General features: G+C 34.7%; 2 protein-coding genes and 1 pseudogene across 6 annotated transcripts; 2 read left to right on the forward strand and 1 right to left on the reverse strand.

Moving 5' to 3' along the window:
- Positions 1–630: 630 nt before the first annotated feature.
- On the forward strand, positions 631–7,746 carry LOC142551893 (subtilisin-like protease SBT2.5). 2 transcript variants are annotated; one of them, XM_075661365.1, is made up of 12 exons: positions 631–987; positions 1,115–1,214; positions 1,563–1,781; positions 2,358–2,502; positions 2,615–3,009; positions 4,480–4,575; positions 4,682–4,754; positions 4,893–5,178; positions 5,704–6,029; positions 6,234–6,501; positions 6,610–6,891; positions 7,153–7,746. In XM_075661365.1, exons 3-12 carry the CDS (start codon positions 1,603–1,605, stop codon positions 7,557–7,559), a joined length of 2,457 nt encoding a protein of 818 aa, XP_075517480.1. In that variant the 5' UTR covers positions 631–987; positions 1,115–1,214; positions 1,563–1,602; the 3' UTR covers positions 7,560–7,746. The 2 variants fall into 2 exon arrangements, with proteins under 2 accessions (XP_075517480.1, XP_075517481.1); XM_075661366.1 differs by lacking the exons at positions 631–987; positions 1,115–1,214 and adding an exon at positions 1,279–1,432.
- A 2,211-nt stretch (positions 7,747–9,957) lies between these two features.
- On the forward strand, positions 9,958–13,950 carry LOC142551894 (oxysterol-binding protein-related protein 4C-like; annotated as a pseudogene).
- Positions 13,951–15,015: 1,065 nt separating this feature from the next.
- Positions 15,016–20,449, reverse strand: LOC142551895 (glycosyltransferase BC10-like). Of its 4 annotated transcripts, none has more exons than XM_075661369.1 (12): positions 20,321–20,449; positions 19,808–19,886; positions 19,211–19,729; positions 18,396–18,494; positions 18,212–18,312; positions 18,038–18,109; positions 17,716–17,806; positions 17,538–17,618; positions 16,836–16,895; positions 16,631–16,753; positions 15,308–15,346; positions 15,016–15,225 (listed from the first exon to the last, which is right to left on the reverse strand). In XM_075661369.1, the coding sequence occupies exons 3-12, from the start codon at positions 19,562–19,564 to the stop codon at positions 15,097–15,099; spliced, it is 1,149 nt and encodes a 382-aa protein (XP_075517484.1). In that variant the 5' UTR covers positions 19,565–19,729; positions 19,808–19,886; positions 20,321–20,449; the 3' UTR covers positions 15,016–15,096. The 4 variants fall into 4 exon arrangements, with proteins under 4 accessions (XP_075517484.1, XP_075517483.1, XP_075517482.1 ...); XM_075661368.1 differs by having other exon boundaries at positions 20,288–20,430; XM_075661367.1 differs by having other exon boundaries at positions 19,211–19,886.
- Between the last annotated feature and the right edge of the window lie 924 nt (positions 20,450–21,373).

Genomic DNA, 21,373 nt, shown 5'->3' on the forward strand with positions numbered 1-21,373 from the left:
GCACTCTCAAATGTCATGCATGAGAATTGCGACAACTCCGGTGGGATCCAAGCCTCACATGCCCTGAGAAAACGAACCCCTGCAGTCTCTGTCTTCTAACAATATATTTCAATACTTTATGAGGAAAAAACAAATAAGTCCCCATACTCGTCATATTTTATATAAAATAAATTATATATATGTTATGAAATAAATTTAAAAAAATTATTTGACATATATATGATCTACTAATGTGTGTAGACCTGATATAAATACAGTAATGAAAATATGATATAAATTTGTACTTGTGAATTTTTTGTGTATCAATAAAGTAACAATTTCCTCCCGTAAATGTAATTCGTATAACGACCGAACTACATAAATTTCTTGTGCATTGATTGATTGTATGTTTGTTGTGTATTCTTGTTCTTGCGATTGCTTGATTTTGTAGTTGTTCATGTAAAGTTTTTGTCCTGGAATGAGTTGAAGTAATTCTTAACAAAGTTTAGAATTCTACTTTTTTTAATAACAAAAATTATATTTAAATTAATTTTTTATATACAAAATGGAATGACCCACTAAAGACCAAAAAGGGTATGGAAGGGTGCAAATAAAGCACAGTTCTTGGTAAAAATAGTTCAATGGTATGATGATTGATGAGGACTTCTGGCCTCCATCTTCGGTCCTTTCTGGTCTCCCCCTATTAAATCCATTTCACCCAACTTGTTCAACCCTAATTACTCCACTCTCTCTCTCTCTCTTTCCTTCACATTTCACTATTTCACAATTCTGCTGAAAAAAATATTATACCCATTTCAGTTGTTTCTAGTTCTGCTGAAAAAAATATTGACTTGAGTGAGTTGATGGGGTGTTGTATTGTCTTGATGTTCATGTCTTTTTTCTGGGAAATATAGATTTTTTTGTGAGAATGCTGATTGGTGAAAAATGGGAGTGATAATGCAGTAGTTTGTGCGGCATTTTAGAGTTTTGTTATTTTCTTGGATCAAGGTGAGTAAAGATCTCACCTTTTTCATCTCGCTGTTTTCCTTAGTGGGATTTGTGTTGTTTTTGTACTGGACTGGTTGTTTTGATTCTTTGCTTGTTCTTACCTCATTCTTTTCACATTTTTGTACAGGGTGTTATTGTAATTAGTCAATTTGTAGTTGATTAGTCACATGGATAAAATGTGAGTGAGAGAAAGAAGAAGATCAAAAGCAATAAAAGGAGAAAGCGAGGTATAGAGCTTAAGTTTTCTGCTCACTTATTTGCTTATCTGCTGCCTACCTGTCTGGAAATTTTGTCTTCTTTAATTTATAACATGTGAAATCTCTTTGGTCTAACCATATATGCACGCTCAAACACCACCGTGAGATGCATAGACCGTGTTCTTGATTCAATAATTTAGTAAATATACCCTTTGGGTGCTTCTTCTTTAGGCGCTTTCTACTTGCAAGTATAAAGTTGTCCTTATGAAAAATTATTCCATTTTTTGGTGCATGACACGTTGTATTCTCTTTTAACTTCATTTGGACATCTAATTTCATATGTATTGATTTTAGTTTGAATGGATTTGGTTCTGTCAGGTTAGGTGGAGTTGGAACAGAATTGGATTGGACGTTTAACATGGAGTTGAACGGTTCTTTTATTGTCTTAATATTATTAAGTGTATTGATTTTCGGGAGGGCAGAAATCTACATCGTGACAATGGAAGGAGAACCCATAATAAGCTATAGAGGTGGTATTGATGGGTTTGAAGCCACCGCAGTGGAGTCTGATTCTGACAAAAAAATTGATGTTACAAGGTACTCTTAGAATATCTAGAGTGAAAGTTCATATCATTGTGCTGCCTTTTGTCGAAGCAGAAACAATTTTGTGATCTGATGTTTATATCAGTTCATTGTATGGGACCATCTTATTACTTTTGATAGGTGATTGGGTGGTTTTGTTTCGTATTAAATAAGTTTGTGACCAAATTTATATTGCTTCTTGTCTGTTTGCTTGATGTCTCCGCGAAGGATTGGCAGGAAGCTAGTTTTCTGACTGAGAGATATCATGGACACTGTCTCGGTCTTAGTGTCTTTGCTTACTCCAGTATGAGGAAGTTTTTTATCACACTTTCTCTGATAAACATTATTTATTACATATTACAGAAAATAAATAGACTCAAACAAAAGGAATATGTAAATACAGAAAATAAACAGACTCAAACAAAAGGAATATGTAAATGACTGGCGATTCACGATTGAACTTATGTCGTATTTCATCACCAATGCCCAATGCTTCTTGGGATTTTACTACATTTCTCTTTTTGAAAGAAGTTCGATTGAAATACTGAATGTTGAATACTTATTAACTCTATATTTTTGGTTCCCTTCCAGTGAATTGGTCACGTCCTACTCCCACCATCTAGAGAAAAGACATGATATGCTTCTTGACTTGTTGTTTGACCAAGGCACCTTCAAGAAACTCTATAGCTACCGCCATCTGATCAATGGTTTTGCTGTTCACATTTCTCCCGAACAGGTGACATTCTTTGCTTATACTTTTTCCTTTATGTATTTCAGTTTTTCGTTGAGCTGATCAATGTTCAATCCTCTTTTACCCATATTCCTCATACATTTAAACATATTACTAGGCAGAAATACTTAGACAAGCACCTGGCGTGAAGTCTGTGGATAGAGATTGGAAAGTGAGGAAGCTCACAACCCACACCCCACAATTTTTGGGGCTTCCAACTGGAGTGTGGCCTACTGGAGGCGGCTTTGACCGAGCTGGGGAGGATATCGTAATAGGCTTTGTGGATTCGGGAATTTATCCTCTTCATCCAAGCTTTGCAACCCATTACACCGAGCCTTATGGACCTGTTCCCAAGTATAGAGGTAAGTGTGAAGTTGACCCCGAAACAAAAATGGACTTTTGTAACGGAAAGATTGTTGGAGCTCAACATTTTGCTGAAGCAGCAAAAGTAGCTGGTGCATTTAATCCAGATATTGATTATGATTCTCCCTATGATGGTGATGGACATGGAAGGTCTGAGTTTTTATCCTTTGTTGTCAAATTCATCGAGATTGGCACATCTTATATATTTATGAAGTTGTTCAAGTTTTTATTCTTTTTCCCTCAATCACCCATGTTCGTACTGGGATTTGAGTGGACCTGTTTGGCGAAGACTTGCAAATTAGTTGAATTACTATCTATCAGTCTCATGGTATTTTAGTTGCCTAGCAGATAGTTAAATTTTTAATTATTCAACCAGGTTGTGAATTGTTACACTCATGTTTGGGGTAATCTCTTTGATTAATATGATCCAAAAAGTTTATTGAACCCAAAAAGTATGATTAAGGATGTAAATGAACTGATTCGAGCCAAATATGAAGAAAATTTTAAGGTTCGAATTCGGCTCAAATTAGTTATATTCAAGCTCGAGTTCGATATGAATCTCGAAAATGTTAATATTTTGGATTGAATTCGGTCCGAAATATTCAAATATGTTCGCAAGCTACTCAAAAATAAAAGTTTGAAATATATTTATTTAATATATTATTATTATATATTAATAAATATTAAAGTTCGCTAGCGGCTTGCGAACTATCATATAGAACAATTTGGACTCAATTTCGCTCGGAAATAGTTCGAACATGTTTGAGTTCGGCTCGGATTCGATAATTTTGAATACGCATCAGAGATTTTTCAAGCCGCAAGCGACTTGCGAACTATGACACAGAACAGTTTGGGCTCAAGTTCGACTCGGGTAAAAAGTTCGAACATGTTAAAATTCGGCTTGGATTCGATAATTTTGAATATGCATCAAGGATTTTGTGAGCCGGCTCGAAAAGCTCGTGAGCCGGTTCTATTCTTTAACACCCCTAGTGCCGATTCATAATATGCATATATATATTATCTTGCCTTAAAAAACATTGAAGGGTTGGATTGGGATAAACTGTGTAGTTCTTTCCTCTGGGAGCCCTTTGATCTAGAAGTTATTGGCTTGTAGAAGCTAACTGGTGAAGCTCCATGGCACAAAAATTGTATCAGGGGCTCAATTGATTCACCAAAAGGAAAGCTGTTTTTTCCTAAATTAAATATTATAACTTGTATTTGCTGTTTTGCCCAGTTCTATGCTAGCTCTCTACTGTATAAAGTCCCTTTTCGTTTTTTTATTTCTTCGCTCGTAGAGTCACCAATTGAATTCTATGTTCCCTGTTTTTTTCACCCTTGTTTTATCATTTGAATATGATATTTTTTCAATGCCAATGGTGTATAGTATGTAAGTAAGTGTTTACGTGCAGACATAGGCTTTGTACTCAACATCTAAAATGATTGCATAATAGCGTACATGTGTGTTTGTTTCTAGTTGTTAATTTTCTGCTCAGAGAAAAATGAAATTGGATAACGATTGTTTGCTTCCTAGTTAGTCTGGATTAATCTTATATTTTAATTTGAATTTGTAGATGTATTTTAATGGAAATACTTGGAAGTTGATTCAATTTTGTTTCCCAGTCATACAGCTGCTATCGCAGCTGGAAATAATGGGATTCCTGTGAGGATTCATGGATTTGAATTCGGAAAGGCAAGTGGAATGGCACCACGTGCAAGGTTAGGTTCTAATGGTATTTAGCTGCACTTTTGGGATATAAACCTGTCATTATTCTCCTCAATCAAAATGTGTGATCCTGCAGTTTACATTATTTTACTTGTGTAGAATTGCTGTATACAAAGCGCTTTACAGAATATTTGGTGGATTTGTAGCCGACGTGGTTGCTGCCATCGATCAGGTAGTCCAAATATTTGTCAGGACTCGGGATGTGTAAATATCTGACGGATTAAAAAAATGATGAAAGAATCATACGAGGGTTGCTTGTGGTGTTTATTTACAATTGATTCAGCATTCTGACACGATGTCCATTTTGCAGGCAGTTCATGATGGTGTGGATATTCTGAATCTCTCAGTTGGCCCCAACAGCCCTCCAACTACCACAAAAACTACTTTCTTAAATCCTTTTGATGCCACCCTTCTTTCAGCTGTGAAAGCTGGAGTTTTTGTCGTACAAGCCGCTGGAAATGGCGGCCCCTTTCCCAAAACCTTGCTGTCTTACAGCCCATGGATAGCAACTGTAGCTGCTGCAATTGATGATCGAAGATATAAAAACCATCTTACTTTGGGGAATGGGAAAATCTTGGCTGGAATTTGCTTGTCCCGTAAGTTCATACAACTCAGTGTTTTGCTTTTCATTTACAGTCTACAGAACAAGCTTTCCATTTTCAGCCTAATGAGGTGAGTAAGAAGCAGCAGGAAATCAGAAGGAGAAACAAAGTGATAAAATATAAGCAACTTTGAAATTGCAACTTCAATCCGGCTAAGCAGCAGGAAATAGGAAGGAGAAACAAAGTGATAAAATATAAGCAACTTTGAAATTGCAACTTCAATCCGACTTTCAACATCTCCGGTTGAAGAGACAATTCTTCCCTCGTTTTCTGCATTTTAAACATTTACAAAAATCAGTCATTACTCAAGAGTAAATGGCCTTCATCTATTTTCTATCACGAAGAATTATGGCTCATTTATCTAATGTTTCTTTTGCATGAAATAATCCTAGAATTTAACTCAATGTCGACAATCGTACTATCTATCATTCATTGATTTAAGTGTCCTTCAAGTGATTATTGCCAGTTTCTTTCAATTTATTGTTTTTTTTGGATGTTTTTATTCCCCTGCTCTTTCAGCTGCAACACCGGCAAATAGGACATTTAGCTTGGTTGCTGCTAATGATGTGATGCTAGATTCATCAGTTGTGAAGTATAGTCCTTCGGATTGCCAGCGCCCTGAACTACTGAACAGAAATTTAGTGCAGGGGAAGATTCTTCTCTGTGGATATTCTTTTAACTTTGTTGTTGGTACTGCTTCAATCAAGAGAGTCTCCGAGACAGCTAAGAGTCTTGGAGCAGTTGGATTTGTGCTAGCAGTTGAAAATGCGTCTCCTGGGACAAAATTTGATCCTGTTCCACTTGGGCTCCCTGGGATCCTCATTACCGATATTAGCAAGTCAATGGTAACTATTACTATATTCTCATCTTCTCAGTTATTGATGCCATCAGCTAAGCCTTTGGAAGGCAAAAGCCTTCTTTTCTGCTTGATTTTGAATTCAATGACATTATTGACTTTGCCGACAAAATTATTCTCTACTTCTCTTCAAATTGTCTTTGCTTCTGGTTCTCGTTTTTGACTATCATTCTTGGACGGTCACATCTTATAGGTGCTCATAGACTACTATAATGCCTCCACGCCGAGAGATTGGACAGGGCGAGTAACAAGCTTCAAGGCAGTAGGAAGCATTGGAGAAGGGCTGGAGCCTATACTCCACAAATCCGCCCCGCAAGTAGCATTATTCTCTGCTCGAGGACCCAACATCAAAGATTACAGTTTTCAAGATGCAGATCTCCTAAAACCAGATATTCTAGCTCCCGGATCTCTAATTTGGGCCGCTTGGGCACCTAATGGAACAGATGAACCGAATTACACCAGTAAAGTTTTTAGGATACCATGTTACATATTTTACCTTCATTTACCAAAATCTTCCGAGTTTAAAGTATACTTTCTGAGTTCTAACACATGTTTCTTCATTTAAGCAGATGAAGGATTCGCAATGATATCCGGAACGAGCATGGCTGCCCCTCATATAGCCGGAATCGCTGCTCTTTTGAAGCAGAACCACCCTCACTGGAGTCCTGCTGCCATAAAATCAGCCTTGATGACTACGGCGACAACCATTGACAGAGCAGAGAGACCCTTACAAGCCCTACAATATTCAGGATCGGAAACTATATCTTTTGTTCCCGCAACGCCTTTTGATTATGGAAGTGGCCATGTCAATCCCCGAGCCGCTTTAAATCCTGGGCTGATCTTTGATGCAGGTAATCAACGTATTTCCTCTTCACCCATTTTATCAATCAAAAGAGTTCAGGTGGTTGAACTCTCTCTTTCTAGTTAAGCTCGCATTTGTTGAACGGAAGTCGAGCTTCATTTTTAGCCTTGTCTTTGACAGTGCTTGGCTATGTTCAACCAAAGGTTGCTGCACAGTGTGTTTGCTGATGATCTTGTTTTTAAATATCATGTCCATTGTATTAAAATGGCTGTCATTTTTAAAAGTTATACTCACCTAGATTTCGAATCAGGATATGAGGACTACTTGGGCTTCTTATGCACCACACCTGGTATCGACAAGCATGAGATCAGCAGCTACACGAATGCCCCCTGCAACTACACTCTCAGCCATCCATCAAATCTCAACACACCCTCAATCATGATATCCCATCTGGTGGGAACTCAAACTGTTACACGCACTGTTACAAATGTCGCTGGAGAAGAAACGTACGTGATCACAGCAAGAATGGCTCCAGCAGTGGCCATTGAAACGTGGCCTCCAGCAATGACTCTTAGACCTGGTACATCCCGGAAATTCTCTGTTACGCTTTCAGTTCGATCAGTAATGGGAACATACAGCTTTGGCGAGGTTTGGCTCAAAGGGAGCAGAGGGCATAAAGTCAGAATCCCAGTTGTGGCAATGGGCTTCTACCGATAGATTTTTGTTTTGGGGCCAAGTGATTTGTTAAGTACCAGAAGATTATATGGGGAGCGATGATTATAAGTTTTGTTTTCAGTTAATGTAATAAAACTATGGTAGAATGCCCTGTATTTCAATAATATATATTGTAACATATAGTTATTATGTGGTTTAGGAAAATCTAATGATATTTTCTCTCTTTGTTCTGAATATAATATTCAATTTCTAAGATTATAAGATTATTCAATAATAAATTAACCTTGTTTATTTTCCTGAGACAATTAAATTATTTATAGGCTTTCAGACACTGCTATAATTTTTGAGGTTGTTGTGGTTATTATCAGTTATCACAACCATGATCATAGTTCGAATGAACTTAAATGCTCTTGGGGAGATAACTTTGAGATAAATGGATTTCAATTATGGTTTTATTTTTGAGTAAATTGTCTTTAAATTTTCAAACCCAAACGTGAATTATAGCATTTTGCATTCTCTGATCCATAGAAAAATGTTGCACTATCTGGGCTAGCATCTTTTTGGATCAACAACCGAACTAAACTGATAAGTAAGAATTGATTTGCTGAGCTTACAACATAACGGTACTTATCTGAACATCTGAACTGCCAAGCTGACCATCAACGATGTGAAGAAATTTTCTGAATTCAACAATCATTTATCTTTTGACTTTATTCATATTTGATTAGCAATGACAGACAACAGAATAAAATATTCGTTGGTTGCCTTATTTAGTTCATGCCCAACTAGAATTTAATTGCCCAATACTACATTTGAGAAGATGACAAAGACACGTGTCATTCTCTGTAAAATTGTCCGGGATCCAGTACGATTGTGAGTACCGTCTATATTTATAAATGTTGGATAATCATCTATAAAAAAAGAATGTATAAAAAATAATTTTAAAAAAACAATTGGTAGTCTAAATCTTACATATCTTTAAGCATTATCCGAATCATCAGCGTCTCTTAAAAGTTATATTTGAAATTATTTTGCACACGTTGAAAAGTTCTATCAGATCATTTAAGGATCATTCAGTGCACAATTTTATTCTCCCCTATCTTTTTTTTACATGAGCTATATTGTACCATGACAATCATTGTAACTTTCGGAAAAGTGTTTCTAAACAAATTAAGTTGTTGAATTATATCCAGGAATTTCAGTTCAATAGGGTTGTTGAATCGAGTTGAAATGAGTACAAAAGTTATATCAATCAAATATTCTAATGGAATCTTTTTGAAAACATCAAAAATAAGAGATGTAGAATATTTTTCTTCGATTTTATATAAACAAATTTTCGTTTTTATTTACTTTCAATCATTTGTATTTATCTGACATGATCTTATCTTAATTTATTATTCACTTTATATATTGAGTTGTTTCAACACTTATCTATTAGTTGTTTTACGTACTTAATTTGATTGAAAAATTTATTTGAGCTGTAAAATTGGCTCTCCCTATCAAATATATTATAAACCATCAACAAAACAATACTAACTTCAATTTGAGAGTATTTTTTTGAAATACTAACATAAGATAAATACAAATATGTCGGTATTGTTTTCTGTTTATTGTTTTTGTCAATCACATTTTACTAAAATCACTATTGTCAGGAGGTGTGTTTATATAGTTTTTGGATGATGGCAAATGGTTTAATGTACAAATTAGACAAGGAAGGTCTATTCACTCAATCTACCTGCCGTCTATACCCTAGCAAATGTTTTTGCGTACTTTATTTCTAATTTTTTCTTGTTAGTTAAATATTAAAATTGAGTATGTTTATTGTGAGACGGTCTCACGAATTTTTATCTGTGAGATGGGTCAACTTTACTGATATTCATAATAAAAAGTAATACTCTTAACATAAAAAATAATACTTTTTCATGGATAACCTAAATAAGATATCCATCTCACAGTACGACCCGTGAGACCGTCTCACATAAGTTTTTGCCATTAAAATTTTAATACTAAATTAATTATATGGTATTATTATTTTAGTGATCCATATTTTTACCACCATTATTTTTACACAAGTGAAATCAATACACACACATTTGCATACGTATGTTTTCATAAATATGTACACCAAAATTTATTTATTTTAATTTTAAAAAGTAACAGCAATGAGAAAATTATATATATATATATATAATAATAATAATAATAATAATAATAATAATAATAATAATAATAATAATAATAATAATAATAATGATAATAATACTTTGTTAATATTATTTTCAAACATTTAAAAAATACCCATCTTCTAAATAAACAGCTATGATTTACTTTATCTTTCAAAATTAGAAGCAAAAAAAAAATTTATTAAAAAATGAAATAACATAATCCCAATGCATGTAACTTCAAATGGAAGGGTTTTTTCCACTAAAAATACTTTAACAAAGCCTTTTAATTAATCTGTTTGATCATTTCATTTCTCTATATATATACACCACGAAATAACACTGCAAATCATCGCCGATCTCTCGCTTCCTCCGTCGCTCAGCTCCAACTTCTCGCAGTCTCCTCCAATGGTACGTATCTCTCCATCTCTCTGATTTGCAAATATAAATACTTGTTGCACAATCTTATATCGATCATCTGCTAGCTAGCTAGCTCCTTGTTCTAGAATACAATCTTTAGTTTCTCAAAATTACTCAACTGTCTATAATTTGGTTTTCCCGGCGAGTCCGGGCAGTTTTCCGGCGTCCGATCTACGGCGTAGAGAGGAATATCTGACGACGCACACATTTTATAACTCCATAAAAAAAATTGAAGAAATTTGTGCATGTTGACATAAATGTTGAGAGAGTCGATGTATTCCTTGCACTTGGAGTTTTTGCGTCTTTTATTTTCCGTAAAATGCTTTTCATAGCCTTTAGCTTAAATTGTACACTTATCATTTATGGAACTCAAAAAATGGATAATAATAATAATATTATATAATTCTCATAAAACGACGTAAAATGTCAAAATTATATTTCAATTCAACTTGCCTGTGTGTTTCTTTGTGTAGAGATATATATAGATAAATACACCACATGTTCTGTATATTTAGATATGGATTTTATCGGTAAAAGTGAATATTAAACATTATAATTACAGTTAAATTATATAATTACAATTATATAGATATCAGATATATATACCATTGAAATTGTTATACTATATTGCTGTCTTCACTCGTCGTTGCTTCCAAGTGTTGGTTTCTACAATTGGATGGTAACTTTCGCCGGCCGCCGTTATCAAGCGGTATGCTGTGATTAGACGCTGTCTTGCTGTGATTACCATAATTTTAGTAACATGACAATTAGTAAGAAAGGAATCTTTTAATCCAAAGTACTTTTTATTCACAAAAGCTTGACACGACTCCACTCAAAAAATATATTTATTTTATGTGAAAAATGTTGTTTTGCATTATAAATAAAGATCGTATCGACCCGTCTGACATATTTATACGAAAAAATTTAATGTTTGATCAAATATTATGTCATGATTTAGCTAGCTGTCTTTTTAATTTGTTGATTCTGTACATTAGAAAGTTTATGCTCATATTTATATTATGTTATTCGAGTACATAATCCATTACCTACGTTGGTCCTTGCTAGCCCATTGTGGCAATTGTTTGAAAAAACTAAAAAGACATATTACCTAATTTCTCCGTAAAGTTAGAAGCCAATAATATAGTACACACTTTTAATTAAAAACATAAAAATTCACCTAATTTTAAAATTTTCCCTTTTGTTTTTTTATGCTATGACGCAATTTCAATCCCCATAGTAAGGGAATTGTATAAAACGTGATTGGGTTAGGTGAGAAATTGTTCCAAGTCCTGTCCCACCTATTTCACGTCAATTAATAGATCGAAGATGTGACAACAAGTTTGTGTTTCGAGTGTTACATGTATGTTCTTCATTCAGCGCAAATTATAAAATAATATAGATTTTGCCTCTATATATTTAGGCATTGCATCTTGATTTTTATATAAAAACTAAATACATTGAATCATATATTGGTTTTAAATCTTTTTTTTTTAATCCTGCCACTATTTAAATAATATAACTGCAATTTACAAAATTTAAATAAAGTTATTCGTGTATGTGTGTACAAAGATTTTAGAGTATGTCTATTGTGAGATGGTCTCACGAATCTTTATCTGTGAGACGAGTCAATCATGCTAATATTCACAATAAAAAAATATGATCTTAGCATAAAAAATAATATTTTTTCATGCATGACCCAAATAAGAGATCTGTCTCAAAAAATACGGTCTGTAAGACTGTCTCACCCAAGTTTTTGCCAAAATTCTATGCTACACTGGTCTAGTCTTCTTCGTCGACGTGATATCATGTGAAAGCTTATGTATTTTGAAGTCATCCAACAGACTATTACCCACACGGGTGTGTTACATCCGGTTGGCGTAGAATTTCTCATTTTTGTGTAAGTGTGCATTATTTTCCATTAATTCTGGAGTGCAGGTTACAGAAGGCGAATTCGAGCCCAAGCCTGTACTAACTGCACCATTGTCACTGGAGGGAGAGAAATCAGGCTTCAGTTACAGGGCTCCGAACATTCTCCATCGCATTCTAAGCCTTTTGAACAGTGTACGGCCAGGATCCGATCTCACCCGCCTTCAGGCAAGTAATTCCAATTGTTTGGAATTAATATATTACCCATAAAAAATTGTTGTTAAACTAACGATAAAATAATGTAACATTTTTGTGGACAAAATCCAGCTTCCACCCCTGTTCAACATTCCAAAGTCACAGCTACAATGCTACGGCGAATCAGTGTATTGCATTAGCTCTGGCATGTTAAGCAAATGCAACAAGGAGAAAAGCTCCCTCAATCGCTTCATATCCGTCGTCGCTTGGAGCATATCCACTATACGCCCCTTGGCGTTCGGGGTGGCTCCCTACAATCCCATTCTCGGAGAAACTCACCATGTCTCCAGGGGATCATTAAACGTGTTTCTCGAACAGGTACTTACCCGTGTTTTAGTCCTTTATCGAGAAAAAGACAGAGATATGTATAATGGCTCGAAGACAAATTACTTGAGCATGTCCATTTGTAATACTACACAACATAATCTTAAACATTAATCATTAGTCCTTCTATTGTACATAGTTTTAGGAATACCAAAAATTGGACAAGTTGTCCTTGTATCTTGATATCCTAAACTTCTGAACAGTTAAATTTTCAAATTATAACTCCAATAGGTATCTCATCATCCACCGGTGACGGCACTTCATGCAACGGATGAAACAGGAAACATCGAACTGCTATGATGTCATTCTCCTGTTGCCAGGTTTCATGGTATATATCCTACTTGAATTTTACGTCGTGAGGATGCTAATTTTCGATCAAGAATCACACGCATAGAATTTGCGGCTTTAATTCCTTAATCAGAAGTACCTAGCTAGATTTTTCCATTGTTGAATTAATGATCTTGTCTGTTAAAATTTTGAGTATCAGGCAGTCGTATTGAAACCGAAGTTCATGGGAAAAGAGTTTTGAAGCTCATAGAGAAGAATGAAACTTACACGATGAACTCTCCGAAACTCGTGATAAAGTTTTTACCTGTGCCTGGCGTGGACTGGTTGGGAAATGTTAAAATCCAATGCCAAGAAAATGGCTTTGAAGCCGAATTATGTTATCGAGGCGTTACGTTTCTGCCTAGAGAATCCATGCATAGGTCGATCAAAGGGAAGATCTTCAGTTCATCGTCTTTGGAGACTATTTATGAAATCGATGGCCATGGGGATAGGTAAAATGAAATTTAGACAAAAAATGTGGTTTTCTTGATTACTCTATGTGTATTGCACGCCTATTCTCTTCGGTTTGTAATTCTTTGTTTAATACATGCAGAATTGTAAGCATTAAGGATGTTTCGAACGGAAAAACCACGGTTATATACATTGCAAGTGAGGTAATTTCCAGGTTGAAGATTCCCATTGTCAAAGATGCAAAGGTATGAAAATTTCACATGAAATTTGAACATCTGTTCGAGCATTATGTCATCAATTTTTTTCTCATATACCTTAATCGGACGCTATTCAGACCGTTTGGCCAAGTGAATCGACTGCGGTGTGGGCGGAAGTGAGCCGAAATATCATACAAAAGAGCTGGGAGAAAGCGAGGGATGCAAAGACAGACATCGAAGAAAGGCAAAGAGAACTTGCCCGGGAAAGACGATCGGTACACGAAGATTGGGTCCCTAAGCATTTCACGGTATCTTACAGTAAAGAAAACGGGTGGGATTGTTTACCAAAACACAAATTTGTCACCCCAGCCCCTATTATTTATACTCCCTAATCAAACATTTCTGTCGAAGGGAGGTTGTACTCTAACAATATTAACCCCATATCTTTCGTGCAATCTATCGATATTATTTATTGTCTATTCCAAGAAGCCATCCAATGTCGTGCACTCAAATAACCCAGCTATGCTATTTTGACTAATACATTGAGAAATAAAATGAACACGTGATGATTAGCGACAAACATGGTAAAAATATCGGACAGTTTTTACTCCCTAAATTCCTATTAATTATCAAAATATTGCAAAAACGAGAAAGCTGCCATTTTCACAAGTTAATTTTTACTGTCATCTTTTTCGCATCCATAGTTCTCGAGTGCGGTCTCGTTAGGACAAAGCCCACAGATAAATTTCTTCAACGCAGCCGGATCATCCCTGAACTTGGGCAATTTTCCGAGCGCTTTCACGTATTCATGCGACAATTTTCCAGTCACCCTGAAAGTAATGCCGATCGAGCGCAAGAGATCCCTGCACATCACGTGCTTCATCATAAACTCAGGCCCGCTGGGAGGATTGAAGAGGGACTTCACGCAGTTTTCGATGGAGCCTGAATTATCATGAGCCGCTGCAGTGATGGAGAAAAGGTTTGCAACAGAACACATGAGGATGATCATGGCCATGAATTTTGGCAGTCTCTTGTGTGATGCTGCTGCTGCCATGGCTTGATATTGATGGGATTCACAGCTTCATGACTTGTGTATAAGTATTTATTGTGAAGAAACATACGAGGATGTAAGAGGGCTTGTTAAGGATTTTATAACTGAAAATTGCACTTAAACGTGTGTTCATTTAATTCATTGGATTAATTAATTAATTTTTTTTTTAAAAAGAACAGTTTAATTAATCTATCAAATTTTATAATTCTTCAGTTCGTTAATAAGATATTTATTATAAAGAAAAAAACTTGTATGAGACGGTATCACATGGCTATTTTGTGAGACAGATCTCTTATTTGGATTATCCACGAAAAATATTACTTTTTATGCTAATGGTATTACTTTTTATTGTGAATATCGACCGGGTTGACCCGTCTCACAGATAAAGATTCAGATAAATCTTATCAGACCGTCTCACAATAGACATACTCTATTATAAAAACACAACACAAACTACATAGATAACCACAGAAATCATCATGCACCAAAGTAATTTGAAGCCCTCAAATTTTGAACAGGGAGGTTAACTTGACCAAATAATTAATGCCGAAAAGTAATCAACCAATTCAAATAGATGTATATTTGGGGAAAAGTTCCAGTAATTTTTCCAGAGTCTCAGGTAAAAATTTCCTAGCAAACAAATAACAGGGTCGTTGTCTGCCATTCCACATGCAAGGTTGAGTCTGAATTTCTCTCTGGTGTGCAGAATAACAAGATTTCATCAGTATGCTGAATCAAACACACCTTGAAAACTGTACTTAAAAGAAAGATACTGACCTTTGCGTCACTAGTAACATGAACGCTATCAACAATCGACTGAAAAAATAGTTGGGAAGTGTCAGTGTCATATTCATTAGCTAACTTAAGATTAATTAAATACGAATGAACAATTATGCTATACATAAGTCTAATTTTGAAAGTCCCATACGGACATCCAATTAATACTTAGGCAGGAAAGATTATTAGCTTTTCAGTGATACTGCTCTTTAAAAACTGAAAATGATGACAAAATCAATGATACATACTAGGACTTTGGGTGTCAAAAATCAACCCAACCCACCAACCTGACCTTAAAATAATGGGTTAGATTTTGGGGATTCATGTTTGGGTCAGATCGGGTCGAACCCGAAATCTGAACCGAATTTTTTGGAGAGCCATGCTTTTGCAACATAATAATTCATGTTGCATTTGCTTCATGTTGCATTTGCTTCATGTTTTTCTCGTTATGGTGGGCTGCTTGGAGATACTCACATGAACTTAGATTTCCATGCACATTATTGATGTTATAATTTGAACTTCATGTTTTAAGATCGATTCATGTCGGTCTTTTTTCCCATATTTCTTTCACCATTTTATCTCATAGTCGATTATTGCTCATTTTTTAAAAATCTTTGATTTTGAATTGAAGTAAAAACAATAAACTAAAAGCCTCACATTGCAACAGATTACTGATGTTTGTAACGTTCCTATTCATACCTGACATTGAAAAATAAGTTAATTAAGGTTTTTTAAATGTCTTCATAATTTTTTTCCCATATTTAATTTCAATGTTTGACTCCTACAAAAAAATACAAAATGATGGCGAAGTGGAGCTCGAAACTTGAAAGTTACTTGATAATGCTTGAAAAATTTTCATCACAATGTTTCAAGGTTTTCTAAATAATTTTTTCTTATGTCGATTAATCAATAGTTTAGATAATTATTATTAGATTTTTAATTCAAATATTTAAACCCATAAAAATAATTATCAAATTTAGACTATTTTTTATTATGTGTTTAAATTAAAATATTATTATCGTTATGTGTTCTGAATTTTTTTATTTAATTATTTTGTTAAAAATAAAAAAAATAATGTGTTAATTTGTATAGTAAAAAAAACAAATCAGAGTTGGTCGGATTGTTTCGGTTTCGGGTTCGGGGTTAGAGTTTTGGGTTGTTTAGGTTTCAAGTTGGGAATTTTTTTGTAATTCCCTTGCTTCACCGAATCCGAACCTACCCGAGTTGACAACCATAATCATGACCATCGGAACAGCCATTCAAAAATGGAATATGGGAAGAAAAATGAAGCTATAGACAACCGATGTAAAAGAGCAGCCATACAGTGAGATTTCTTATCAGCTCGTATGTGACATCCTTCGCTTGGTATGATTTTGGATTCCACTTCATTTCTGACCAATCGACGTGTGTTACGGACCAATTGGAAATTCCAGATGGATCAATCATCTGAAAGAAAACAATCGGATTTATTAAAAAGAGGGAGTGCTGTAGGCATCTTAAACAAAATGTAAGGTCTATCAGCGCTCACGTGGAAAAAAGTAGGCAAATAGTGTTCGTCGGAATAGCAGTTGCGACCATCCATTCCCGGCTGTTGAATAAACGGAAACAGATGGGCGGTAGGGTTAAGTGAAATGAGACAGCATCCTAAATTTTGACAGAATTTCTCAAAATACAGAGCAGTTTCCTCTAATCAAGATCCAGGTAAAATGACCAGGGGTCAAAAATTACATAACCAAATTGAGCTCAAACGTTTCTAGAGCAATTCTAAAATATTACCCAACAAAAGCATAGGCAACATGCATATTTATCCCCAGGGTAGCACTAAACAAGATATCCACCAACAAATATTACATATATATCTCCTTTGAAACAACAACAAAGCGAGCAACAATGCGAAATATTACTTGGGAGAAAAAAAATTAAGGAAATAAGGTTGTCCATTAACTGACAGAAAAGTAAACTCCATATTAGCCTGATTTAAACTAAACATCCTCCTCAGGGTTCATGGGATAAATTATTTGGTTAGAAAACGATAAATCAACTCAGCCCGTATGAAAACACAAACATGGAGATTTAGATATAGAAATTCAAAAATAGTCGGCGAAGTTTCTATTCAAACAGGAGAATAAATCATTAATAGATCAGAGAATAAACCAACGAAGTTACAAATAAAAAACTTCGAACTACGGAGAAACAAAGTAAAGTTGAAATTTAGATTAAATAGATTCACCCTGCAATAATCCCTGAATTTTGTATGGTAAAGACTGTCAGCCATGATTATTAGAGCATGCTTCCGCTTTATTGTGAACCACTGCATTGTGTAGCACCGAAAGCATATTACCACAACAATTTTTTAAGAAAATTTAAAATGGAGCAGGCTGCAATCAGATTAATCTTAAGACAAACACCTGTGCACCCTTTCGAAAGTATTTCTTCTCGACTTCAGGTAACATACGTTCCGAATACCGACCACTTCCATGTGGACCAGGATCCTCAAAGCTGCAGAAAATAGGATTAACGCCTGACAGTAAAAAATATATTTAACAAAAGAAAACTATTTTGAATAATATGCTTCTTAGGTTTATAATTTTGTAAAGCTCTACTCGGAAATCTATAGATTCATACAAAGCTTGGTGTTGACTATTTCCTGAAATAAACCCACACCGAGGAACTAGTCTCTGCATCTGAGAAGCTTTTCACAAAAGGAAGACAATAGTACAGGAGACTTACCAATCCACAAAGCTAGTGTTTGTGTACATGAGATAATTGTACACATAATCAAAATCGCGAAGTGGTATGCAGCTGCAGTCCGTGAAATTATTTAGTTTAGTACATGACTATTTATATGAGTTAACCAAGTAAAGGAAAAACTAAAAACTTATAAGGGATTAATAAAGTCACAACCCGTCGGAAAGTAGAATGAATAGTTGGTTGTCTGGATCTTTAAGTGCATTTGCTAAAAGCCTCCTTTCTGCATCAACCATTGAAATTCTCCCCCATATTACCTGCAAGAACATAAAATGCATATATTAATCATGGTCTGTTACAGTAAAAAATTTCATTGTACAGGCCAAACAGATGTACCAACCTTATCGCTACGAATTTCGCGATTGATAAAATAACGAGTAAAATGCACATGTTTATCCTTGGATGCATGCACATATACAGAGAATCTACCTTCATGGCCCTGACAAATGAAGCAATATTTAAGGGGAGAACAGAAATCCTTCAAATACTAAAAATTATACTATTCAAATGCATGCAAAAAATCACAAAATATGTTTGAATTTAAATAATGTGAGATTTGAATTTTGAATGATACCCTACCACAACATAAGCTTTCATAAATAAGTGAAACAGTTTGGCTAACACATGCTAGTATGTTTTTGCCAAAAAAGAAATCCCATGAAATCACAAGTCTAAATGATCAGAGTATAGATTGATAATAAAAACATGATCCTGTGACCGTTGGTAAAACCTTTCATTAATATGGCTCCTTTTATAGTACAGTAAGGGGATCAGAGCGATGCTACAATTGGTTTGAATCCATGACCTTTCCCTTTCAATGGAGAGACAACCCGGTGGTTCTCGAAGAACACGAGGCTTTTACAGTTACAAGCATAAATAGCTTTTTAAGGAGCTAAATTACTTAAATAAAGCAAGAAATGGTAGAACAAAGACTTGTGCGCTGTCGTGCTGTCTCAATATTTGTTGAACGTTTAATACTACTGTAATTAAATGTACCTCAAACATATACACACTCGTAAACAAGATTGCAGAAACACTTCAATAAAAACTATGGCAAAACACTATTATGCAAAAATAGAACATGTAAATCTTGTAAAGTACAAAATTAACTGAATGTTGAAATTCATCTTTTAGACATTAAGAAAACTGTATTACCTGGAAAAATTTGTCCCACAGCTTCTCAAAAGGTAAAGCACCCGGTGTCAAAAACAAGAAGGAAATTTTGGGATTAGCTGACATATTAGAGGCCAAATTTAGAATATCTCTAATGACAACTTGAGAAGCAATTTCATCATCGGTGAGTTCTCTAGTAGGCGCAGGTGGAAGCCAACTTTGTAGTGCCTTGCAACCGTGAGATGAGAATATATAACACGCTGAAAAACTCTGGGGTGGATACACATAAGTGCAAACTAAGAACAAACTGACTAAGGAGATCAAAATGATTATCCATTTTGGCTTCTTTAAGTGACCACGCTGTCGAGGTGCATACAATATCTGCAGGTCTTTCATTACTCCCAAATGCCAGCTGACTTCCTCTAGCAAGGTTGGATCACAACTTGTTGCTTGCAAATGCTTTGATCTCTTCTCGACTATTTGCCTCGAAGTCCGCACCTCTGTATCAGTAATCTCTCTCTAATGGAAAACCCAAATGACAGGATCTAACATGTTTCTGGCCTGCAAAGCAGACAGGTGTGCGTTGATTCTTGCCAGCAGTAAAGTATGGAATCCACCTTGGATTCCTAATCTTTCTACCTGATTAAAACCCCAAACGACAGGATCTAGCTTGCATTTGAAGCGGCAGAGCCGACAAGTGTGCACAGATTCTCACCGACTGCAAGAAGATCAAATAGCTCACTTAATAGACAAATTTGGAAAAACACCTAGAATTGAGAATTGAGTATAAATATAAAACAAAAATATGATATGATATTGGACAAGAAAAATGAACCACGACGAGAGGCAGGCTAAGTCAGCCATGGCATTAAAAATTAACATTGAATTATGTATCTACTCATTACTCGAAAATTCATGCAAGAAAACGAGAGCCCAAATTTCACATTAACAAAGTAGCAATAACTGAAACTTGCTAATTTACAGATGAAACCAAGAATGGCAGCTCAAATCTGTGATACACACGCAATAATTTCCAGGGATGACAACATGAGAAATTTCAATCCCTCTCACGCACTCGCCAAACATAAAATTATTTCGTGAAAATACTGAAGAACGCACAAAAATCCACGCATTTCTACGGAAATCTATCACCTGAGTGATCGAACGATTCGAATCTTGGAAAAGAAGCTGTGTATAGATGATATACATCTATAATTATAATTATAGCATGCGTGTCTAAGAACTAGGTCGCATCCAATAATAATAGAGCGTGTATTGTGTGTGCGTATTGTACAGGGAAGTAATCCTGTTATTTTCGAAGGTGGTTGTGTATTTTTATATAACTAGAAGACATATACGTGCATTGCACGTGTGGAACATACAACAACCGTAATTTCTAAATTTCTAATGATATATTTTGAAATTATAAAGATCTATATATAAATCGCGTCATTGAAAAATTAGCTACAAGTTCTACAAGTATTTATCGAAAGAAATTTGACAGGGCATAAAACATGAAGATAATTGTAATATTTAAAAAATATTATTTTTCGAGAAAAAAAATATTTAAAAAACATAAGGAAAATCTTATAAATCATTTTAAGTAATTATAGATGTAAGAATAATTTGTTTCACGTAAAAATGATTTGAATTCATTCTTATTCCTGATCATTTTCTATCACTTTGATGTATATAAAAGTAATTATTACAGATAAAATCAATTTAAGCTCATTTCATTTCTTTTGAAGTGTTCTCTCATGGCACCAAATAATTATTTGGGTCTGTCATGCATAAAGTTTTACGGTTTGATCCATTGACACTCAAGTCAGTGCAATTCTCATTATGTTTGCAATTAGCTTTGTATATGGCTTTGCACGGTACATCACAATTATAAGAAATAAAAGTCTTGTCTTGGGTAACAAATATAACATTTGACCTGAAGATCAAAAAATGTTTGAACTAAAATATTAATCTTTCATTGTTATTTAGTTTTGTTGGGTTAAGCATGCACGAGTGAGAGTAGTACTAAGATGGATGAAGTCTTAGGAAGTTCTTGTGCGTATTGCTGACATTGTGTCGTTTATTTTAAATTTCATTAAAAATATAATTATTTTTTAAAAAAAGACTGTAAATCTTATTTCAAAATAAAATTTCGGTTTTATTAATTTGATTTTAAAATTCATCAATGACTGAAAAATAAAAAAA

This window comes from Primulina tabacum, chromosome 7, assembly GCF_025594145.1.
Source record: "Primulina tabacum isolate GXHZ01 chromosome 7, ASM2559414v2, whole genome shotgun sequence".
Classification (NCBI taxonomy): domain Eukaryota; kingdom Viridiplantae; phylum Streptophyta; class Magnoliopsida; order Lamiales; family Gesneriaceae; genus Primulina; species Primulina tabacum.